The following is a 9,672-nucleotide window of genomic DNA, read 5'->3' as shown; positions in this document are numbered from 1 at the left end:
GCGGGGATCTGCCCTGGGGAAGGGCTCCCCGTGTTCTAAGCTGGAAAGGAAGTCCAGAGACTTAGGAGGGTCCCTAGCTGCTCTCAAAAATTCCTCTAGGTCTCTTCTGTCATTTGAACATGGCTCACTAGGCAGATAGGCTTGACTGGGGGCTGAGGGCAGTGGGATCACCTTCGGGGCCCCCCGCCTGCCACAGCGGGGAACACATGTGGGCCATGAGGCCCAAGGGGAGACAGGGGAGAGCACCAGGGCTGTGGTTCTGGGTTCCTGGGCTGAGTGTGTGGCCATGAGGCTGTGATGGAGTGACTGAGAGGCGGACCCCTTGGCAGAGCGAGCTATCAGGCAAGCTGTGGAGGCCTGGGCTTCAGGCTGCCTGGCACAGAATTCTCACAGGGATGCAGGAAAATCAGGGCAGGGGGCGGCCTTGGGCAAGCCACATCCCCTCCCCCAGCCTCAGTTTCCTTCCCAGTAAAATGGGAATCAACAGGCTGTGAGGGAGCTGCCTCCCTCACAGCCTGTTGTGAGGATTCAGCTGATACCTGCTAAGGTCACCTTGGAGACAGGCCCAGTGACAGGCCGGAGATTGAGGGAGGAGTGAATGGCAGGGGGTGGGTCATACAGAGAGTGCAACTTGACTTGGGGAGTATCTGCAGACATCGGCCAGGCTGGCTTCCAGGCCTGGGGCCGTGATACAGACAAGGGTGAGGGGCCCCCAGGGTGGGGTTTCAGGCACCAGCCTCTTTCTGAGAGAAGCCAGGGTGCTCCTGCAGGGCTGGTCCTGCCTCTCCACATCAGCCTGGGAAGGGACCCTAAGGGGAATGACGTGCGGCTATGCTTACCAGCTCGGGGTCTTCCTCGGGGTCTTCCTCAGGCTGGACCCTGGCTGCCGCTTGGAGTGAGGGGTGAGGTGGTAGATGAGCTGCCGGCAGATCTTGTCTGAGGACTTCCAGAGCTCATAGTCCTGTAGGGAGGTAGTGCCGTCACGGGTGAGTTCAAGCCTCTCTCACTGCCCTCTGGGCCTTGGAGATCCGAGTGTGTGGTGGAGCACACACAGTTATTCATTACAGATCACTGAACTGCCCACTGGCTTCCCCTGCCCACCCCCCACTCCAGCTACGGCTCGGCACAGAGCCAGGGGAGTCTGCCCACTGGGAGCTGGACAGGCTGGTCTGAGGCCCGCAGTGCCCGGTGGGAGGAAGCCCAGACAATGGGCCCTTGTTCCCGGTCCTCAGGCCTAGGGCCAGCATCTCCAGCTATCAGTCGGCCCTCTGCCCACCCTCAGCGCTCCCTGGGGACTCGCCACAGGGGGAGGCAGGACCAGGCCCCTCCAGGGAGCCCTGCTCCACTGACGCCACCCCCAGAGAATAGGAACAAGCCAGGTCAGCATGTTTCTCTACCTCTCACTCTCCAATCTATACTGCGCCTGTGGGGTCTGGACTGCCAGGGCTGGGAGGGTTAACATGTTACAGCAGCACCACCTGGCTCCCTCCTGGTCCTAAGTGGGCCTTCGTAGAACCCAGCTTGGGCAGAAAACAGGGGTGCCCTGCTTTCCACAAGCTGGCAATGAGCACGCTCCGCTACCCACATGTTCTTTATCCATTCCCTCTGTTAACAGCGTGCACGCACAATGGCGGCAAGCCCCAGGGGTCACTGTGGCAGCTCTAGGCTACCTCAGAATCCTCGGTGACAACTGCATATAGATGTGGGAGTTCAGAGCTGGCAGGGCCCATCGTGGGCATCCTTGTTTCACTGTGACTAAGGGATGGGGGTTGGGGGCTGGCCACAGGCTGTGTCAGAAACACACACTGTCAATGCTCATGGGGGCAGGATGTCTGCAGGTGCCCTCAGAGGAGGGTTCTGGGCAAATGTGGTCCATGGGGGGAGGAGGGTGGAGGCTGCAATTGGCAGATGCCAACTCAATATGAAGGACTTGCTTATACTGACTTATACTGCTGTGGGAAGCAGTGAGCACTTGTCCCCAAGGGTGTCTGTACAGGATGGGGACATGTGGACAGGAGTTCCAGCCTAGGGCAGTTCTCTTCTGGCCCAGGAACTCAGAGGCTGGGAACTCAGAGGTTTGGGCCCATCAGCAAACTTGTCAGAACCTTCTGTGTCCTGCAGGGTCCCCATACAACTTCCTGCCTGGATTCTGGGGCCTGGTGCACAGTGCTGCCACTCAGGAAATGGTCTACTCAGCACACAACTTTTTGGGTTGGGAAAGTACAGCTCACATTTGCTCTAGCTGCTGCCCAGCATAATACACTGAAACTGGCATAAGGTCCCAGTGAGGGACAGTGACCTGCCTAAGGAATTGCAGCAAGGCAGATAAGGAGCCAAGTTCCTAGCCCCCAGCCCTGGGCTCTCCTGGCCTGTCAATCACACCACCCAGCCTGAGGTCCTTGCCTGCTGGCCTCACCGTCTCGGGGCATTGCAGGTCGCGGGCCAGGTTCACGAGCAGGTCATGGGAGATAGGATCTACCAGATTGAGGAAGGCCACGTTCCTGTAGAGGATGTCAGTGAGGAGGGTTCCCTCGAGGCCCAGGTCCTGTGGGTGGTGAAGACTTGAGTGAGCCAGGAGTTGGAGCCGCCCTTCTCTGACCCCCCTCCCAGCCAGCCAGAGCCCCTCACATCCGTTCCCCTCTCTCCATCTCTCCGAGGCTTCCTGGAGTCTCCCCACAGGTGGTGATGGGCCAACTGTCCAGGGGCAGGTGGACCTTTTAGATGAGGAGAAAGTCAGTGCATCAGGGGCCTCAGGGGGTGATAAGTGGGTCCCAGAGCCCTTAGACTGGTTCCCTGAAGGTGAAACATGCTGTGGCACCTTGCATTCTCTGGGGTTGTGCTTGTCCAGGGGATTCTCTGAGGGTTCCTCTGATGACTCCAAAGGCCACTGTCCTCTAGTATTCCCTTTGGGCCCTTTGTCTTTTCACCTATTCCTGTCTGTTTGCCAACAGGTCCAGACCCTTGCTGTAGAGGTAGACTTCTCTCTCAGTTCAGACTGGGCGTGTTCATCTCCTGCCCTGAAGCTGGCCTCACTTCCTGTCCCCCAGCTCAGTAAAAGGTGTTATCATCCCTACCTTCCCAGGAATCACCCAATACTCTCCCTCACCCCTCTCCACCCAGCTCTCCCTCCTCATTGCTCGAGGAGGTTCAGGCTTCATTCTACAAGAGCCTCCCCTGGGGCTCCTGGACTCCCGACACTCTTCCAGTCTCACCCTCAGGTTGCCAGAGCCTGCTCTATGAAACACACACCTGAGCTTGACCCGTAACCCCCTTTGGTGGAGACCAAATGCTCTCAAAGTTGTGTGATATCAGACGCACGCACAGTCTGCAGTCTCAGAGCTTTCCACAGCCTGGCATTCACATTTTCCCTGCCTACCAGCCTCCTTGTCTAGCCTCCAAGTCTCTCAACTTCTCAAATAGACTCCATCATCGAGCCCCTGGCCTTCCTGTCTTCAGTCCTTAATCTCTTGTTACTCACACAGGCCTGGTGTGGTACTAAACACCCTTTTAGAGGTTCTATTTAGAGGATCTAATGACAAACTGATGAGGTAGGCACAGCCAGGAGAGGCCTCCAGAAACCATGTGGGCCTCTGCGAGCCAAAGAGTAGCATGTTCGATGCATAAGCCCCCTGACCACAGGAAGACAGCCCAGGAGGGAATGCCCAAGGGCTACAACTGCAGCGTTTCTGTGGGTTATGGGGCAGGACAGGCCCCTCCCTGGGCCTTGAATCCCAACCTCTCGGACAGAAGGGGACAATGGAGCTGGTTTCCCAGTTATAATGCCCAGCTGGTGCCTTGGGCTGCAGATAGAAATCTGTTCCTCTGGATAGTCTGGCTGATTCAGTGATGCTCTGCTGTTTGTATTATAAACATCCTTCATGTTCATGTTGCAGATGCCAGCTAGGGAGAATCCAGAAGGAACGGGTGGCTGGTGAGACTGGGCTGACCCAGACAGGGCCCCAGACCGCAGCCTGCTTTCTGCTGGTCTGGACAGCTCCTCTTAAAGGGCCAGCCTCACCTTTCCAGCCTGCTGAGCCAAGAGGAGTGCAGCAGGAGGAGCAGGGCTGGGAGCCTAGAAGTTGAGCTGTGTCCTTGGCTGGCCTCGTCTGCTCTGTGGTCCTAGGTTCACCACTTTCCTCCAAGCCTCAGTTTCCCATCTCTAATCATCCACCTGCAGGCCAAAGACCTGCACAGCTGATTTCAGCTTACAGGATGGGGCAGGTTGTGGGGGCAGCTGCTGCAGGGAGTGGGGACCTGGGCAGAGAGGGAAGTGGCCTGCCTAGTGATGATGCTGGGAACGGGACCCATGTCTCCTAGGGTAACCCAGGGCTCGGGATTGGAAACTCAGATGCCTGGTGTGTGTAGGACCAGAGCCCCCACCGGTCCAGATGTGGTGTGATGTACAGATGCCAGGGGTGTGTACTCAGTGGGCGTGAGCTGTCCTTTAGGAGGATGGGTGATGCATGATGTCGCTCTGTCTGGGCCGCCATGGTGTCATGGTGAGGTTGCACCCACTGAGCAGCTGGGCTGTTGCTTCCCAGGATCCTCTCTCTAGGGCAGCGGTTCTCAACCTGTGGGTCGCGACCCCTTTGGGGGTCGAACGACCCTTTCACAGGGGTCACCTAAGACCATCGGAAAACAAAAAGATATTTACATGACGATTCATAACAGTAGCAAAATGACAGTGATAGAGTAGCAACGAAAATAATTTTATGGTTGGGGGTCACCACAACATGAGGAGCTGGATTAAGGGGTCGCGGCGTTAGGAAGGTTGAGAACCGCTGCTCTAGGGTCCAGTGCCTCCCCTCACCCCGGAGGAGTGGGGAGCTGCGGGCTTCCCGTTGCTCCTCAATACAAGATGCTCACACTAGCCACTCCTCCCAGGCCCCCTCCTTTCCTGTCAAGTACTGAATCTGGGCTCTTACTGGGTTGGGGCACTCTCAGCACACACAACAGACCTCAAACCCCAGAGGCACTCACCTGCCACACTCACAGTTCGCACCCGCCTCAGTGGCCCTCACTCTAGCTGGCTGCCCTCCCTCCCTGCTCTCTCGCCCAGACAAGCTCCCACCCCGCAGCCACTCATATCCTCCCCCCGGAATCCGCCCGGCCCGTGCGCCATTCCGGGGTCGGCCCTGCCTCGCGGCCCCTTCCAGGCCCGAAGCCCACAGCCCCCCGCCCTTCTCCGGCCTCCAGCCCCGGGCTGGCCCGCTCCTTCTCTCGCCTGGCGCAGGAGGCGCAGTAGCTGCCGGGCGCGTTCGGGTCGCCGCTCGCGGAGCGTGGACTGGATCTCGCGGAGCCAGCGCACCCGGCGCTCATACGGCGCGGGCCCGCACCCCGTCGCCGCCCCCGCCTCGGAGCCCACCTCACGTCCAGCCCGCCGGCCCAGCCGCGCCCCCATGGCAGCAGAGCTGCTGGCGCCCAGCGGGCGGGAGGCCCTGCCATTTGAGCCCCGCCCCCGGCCCCGGGCCCGCCCCCGGATGATTCCAGCTCCCTGACGCGGTGGGCGCGCTCTCCCTCACACACAAGCACACGCTCCTTCCTCCTTCCCTCCCCCGCCCCCGCCCCCGCCCCCGTCCGGGGATGCGCGGGGTGGCGAGCGGGGAGTCTGGAGACGCACATGTCTAGCAGGCCGGAGCCAGGGAAGGGAGGGGTGTTTCCAGCTGGCGCCTCGGAGCTCCCAAACACTTGGTGTGTGTGTGGGGGTGGGGTGGGGAGGAGGGGCTGTCGCTGGAAGACAGGCCCCTCCCTGCCCGCGCTAGACAGGCCCCTGCCCGTGCTAGCCTTGGTACTCCTGGCTGGAGTCGCTAAGCACCGCCAGGACGAGTTGGCGCTTGGCGCCCCTAAAGCCTTCTGGCCCCAGTGCGGACTGTGGAATAGTTGCTTTGGCGGTGCAAAGAGCACTGGACTTGGAGTGAGGGCGGGGTGGGTTGGGGGGTTCCGCTGACGTTTGCCAGTCTTAGGCAGTTCCAGCACCCACTTTCAGAAATCACCCCCAGCAAAGAGCAATTGTAGTATCTGACCCGTACACCCTGCTTGGACACTCCTACAATGACAAATATTTACTGCCCCTCCCTGCTTGGCTGGCGACAGGCCACCGCAGGCTGGCTGCAGCCCGCCCCCCTCTGACCCAGGCCTCTAATCTGGAGCCTGGGAGATAAACTGGGTGAGGAGTGCTGGTTAACCGTTAAGCCCAGCTATGGTAGAATGGCAGCAGGCTGGCTGCACCTGCCCCTGGCTTTGGGTTTTACTGCCTGACAAGGGGGGAGGGGCAATATAAGAAGGGGAACCTTGGCTCTTCCCAGGACGAGGCTTGAGCTAAGGACCCATCCAACTCAAAGAGTGTCCCCACCTTCTGAGACTCTCCCAGCAGGAGTCTGGGGACTTTGTTGGAGGCCTGCTGCCCTCTGCTGCCCCCACTCAGCTCTAGACTCCTCACATTCCCTGGGTAGGGGGCATTTGAGATACTAGGCTTCTGTCCCCAACTGCCACAGCAACCAGGGCATGTCCAGACTGTGAGAACAGTGTGCCTGGGCACAGGTGCAGAAGGGGAGTGGGGTGAGAGGCGACCATCCAAGGGCACATGGTGAGGGCAGAGTCAGGTTCCTTCCTTTGGGTTAAGCACTACCTGGCTCTGTGATCCCCCCTGAGACAAGGCAGTGTCCTCACCCCTCGACTACCCACTGAACCCCAACCCTTGCTGCCACTGGCGACTTTCTATCCTGGGCTCCTTTCTCTCCTGGCAATTGCTGGCTGGACCCAGCAGCCTCCCCTCCCTCCTGTATAGTCAACACCGTCCTGGGGCCACCTTGGCACCACAGGTTTCCTCTTTGGCAAACCTGCATGACTGCCTGGCCTGCCTTCCCTCTGGGCCAAGGCACTGTCGCTGAATTGACGTGGTGGCGAGGGAGCCAGAGACTTCAGCAGTGGCCCGAGTGCCCCAGGGACCTCTAAGACCCCCCTTTCCAGAGCTGGCAGCCTGGTAAGACCCTCCTCCCCCACCCCCACATCCTCACGGCTGGAGCCAGAGCTGGGATGGCTCCCAGGTCCTGATCATATCCTTCCAGAGGCTGAGCCAGGCCTGGACATTGTCACCTTGAATGTGAGAAGACTGAGGTGGGGGTGCAGGGTGGGAGAAAGGCCAGCTGAGCCTGAGGTCATGCAGGGGGCAAACCAGGTAGTGGCATACGGGGGATGCCCAGAGTTTAGAGTCTTGTGGAAAGGAAAGAACTAACCCTAGCCCCATCCCTCACCCCACGCCCCACCCTCGATGTCCCTGGCTGGGAGATTCCTGGAGAACGTGTTTCCAGGAAAGGAGGGAGGGTGGTGTCTGGATCCAATCCCTGGATGGTTTTCCTTCAGCCTTCTGTGGGGGGTGGCTAGATTGAGCTGGCTTTTGGGGACTCTTTCTGGCCTAACCTGATTTGGGTAGGAGCCCCCAAAGCCTGTGCCATGGGGAGTGGGGACTTCATTCTCCCTCACTAGCCTTCATGTGTACGTAACTAAAGTCTGCTGGCCCCATTCCCTGGAGTTTTCCTGGGCAGCAGAACTGTGTTTGTGGAGACCCCATGGGGCAGGGGGAGGGCTGTGAATTTGCCTTCTTAGCCCCCAGGATTGATGTGGAGGTTCAGAGACTTGTACCAGCTCTCTCAGGGCAGCCCTACTCACTGGACCTCCAGTGAGGCAGAGGTTGGGGAGGCAGAGAGCCATGGGGGGAGACAGCCAGACCCCAGGCCCTCTTAGAGGCAACCTGAGCCCCAAGTGGGGCCTGCAAGAGATAAGTAACAATGACAGGAACACCTTTGGCTTCCCAAACCCTTGGCCACCCATGTGGCGACTCAGCTGGAGTGACAGATAACCAGATGTCCAGATGACTCAGAAGGTGGGGTGGAGGGCTGTGGCTGGAACTGGACCTGTCCCACCTTTGGGCTTCTTCTCTGCCCACCAGTGGTCCAAGTCCAAGCCCAGGAGAAAAGTCAGCACAGGGCTAATGGTACCTCAGCAAGTAGCCAGGTGACACTGAACCTCCTAGCAGCCAATTCAAAGGAGGCAGGATGGTTTTGGACTCGCTAGGTGGAAGGAAGCAGATGCTCTATGAAGGCAGTTTTCCCTGGAGCCAGCTCTGCAGGGGTGGGTTGTCAGCCTTCTACAGGGCCAGAAATCTCCATGGGGGTCACAGGTGTAGGTTCAGGACCTGGATTAAAATCCCCTGGACCTGACACCTTTGGGGTGTGCAAACATAGGCAAAGTGGGTAGCTGTATGAGTTTTCTGTGGCTGTCATAAATTACCACAAGCCTGGTGGCTTAAAACAACAGAAATGGATTCTCTCACAATTCTGGAGGCTAAAAGTCTGAAATCAAGGCATCAGCAGGGCTGAAGGCCCCAGGAAAGAATCCCTTTGCTTTTTCCAAGCTTCTGGTAGTGCCCCAGTCCTTGACTTTCCTTGGCTTGTAGCTGCATCACTCCAACCTCTGCCTTTATTGTCACATGGCCTTTTCCCCTCTGTCTGTGTCTCTATTCACATGTCCTTCTTATAAAGACACTAGTCGTTGGATTTAGAGTCCTAGACCCTAATCCAGTATGACCTCATCTTAACTAATGACACCTACAAAGACTCTTTCTAAATAATGTCACATTCTAAGCTCCTGGGTGGACATGAATTTGGGGAAACACTATTCTACCCTCCACAATGGCCTCTGCAAACCTCAGTTTCCTTATCTGTAAAATGGGGAAAATAAAATGCCCATCTTGCAAAGGTTTCATAGGATTAGACGTACAAGAAAAGAGTCTGGTACACAGCACTGTTGGACAGGTGTCTGCTCTTTTTACTAATGAACCTTCCATAGTTCTATCCTGAATCCACCCAGCCACCCAACAACCATCCTCTTCCATTCAGTGATGATTACTGGGCACTGTGGTTACATCAGAGGCTAAGACAGTCAGAGGAGGTCACAGGAACCGCTGTGATCAGCCACCCCCTCCGAGGCAGCTAAGGAAGGCAGCTGACCAGGAGGTAGAAGAGGGCTTCAGGAGGAGGTGACATTTTGGTTGGGGTCTAAAAGAAGAGTGCTAGCATGATACAGCAGCAGGAAAACAGGGCAGAGCCTCAGCAAGGCAGGAATTTATCCGGAGGGCAAAGGGGGCCTTTGAATGTTTTCAGTGGGGGAGGGGCATGCTCCAATTTGCAGGCTGAGCACTGGGGCTGCAGTAGGGAAACCAAGGAGAGGCTGGGAACCCAGAGGAGGAGTTGCCGCCAGGTGAGACGGGATGGGGGTCAGGTGCAGCCATGAGGGGGTACAGAGGTAGGGACCACTGGATGGGGCCAGTCAGGAAGTGGAGGTGGCCACACTGAACTAGACTCTGACTACCGTGACTGGTGGAGGTTTGAGGAGGTTAGTTGCTTAGCTCAGGCTCGGGCATGTAGATCTGAGGTATCTGAAACGTCAGGGAAGAGGACATTTGAGCAGGAGTCAGCTAATGCGGAACCGAGTCCAGCTTGCAGAGGTGAAGGAGGCCAAGGATGTGCTGTGAAAAAGGGGGTGGGAGATGGAGCCCCTGGAAATCCAGGGTGTGCATGGAAAATGTTGGGCAGTTTTGTCATCAGTGAAACCACATGTCCACTTAGCCCCGTGCAGGGTTGAAGGCGGGAGGGGGATGAGGGGGGTCTGGGG

The 9,672-nt window shown here is 57.9% G+C and overlaps 1 protein-coding gene across 2 annotated transcripts in view; it reads right to left on the bottom strand.

The window, feature by feature from the left end:
- Positions 1–5,454, bottom strand: part of LRRC75B (leucine rich repeat containing 75B) — a 6,951-nt gene extending 1,497 nt beyond the window's left edge. The window contains exons 1-3 of one of the 2 annotated variants that reach the window (XM_019665385.1): positions 5,225–5,454; positions 2,417–2,545; positions 840–961 (exon numbers count right to left, since the gene is read on the bottom strand). In XM_019665385.1, coding sequence (XP_019520930.1) covers positions 840–961; positions 2,417–2,545; positions 5,225–5,401 — 428 coding nt within the window. In that variant the 5' untranslated portion in view covers positions 5,402–5,454. The remainder of the gene's footprint in view (positions 1–839; positions 962–2,416; positions 2,546–5,224) is intronic. The other variant, XM_019665386.1, reaches the window with a different exon arrangement.
- Between the last annotated feature and the right edge of the window lie 4,218 nt (positions 5,455–9,672).

This window comes from Hipposideros armiger, unplaced genomic scaffold (assembly GCF_001890085.2).
Source record: "Hipposideros armiger isolate ML-2016 unplaced genomic scaffold, ASM189008v1 scaffold_443, whole genome shotgun sequence".
In the NCBI taxonomy this organism is placed as follows: domain Eukaryota; kingdom Metazoa; phylum Chordata; class Mammalia; order Chiroptera; family Hipposideridae; genus Hipposideros; species Hipposideros armiger.
Note: the sequence above shows the minus strand (reverse complement) of the source record. Positions and strands in the feature narration are given on the sequence as shown.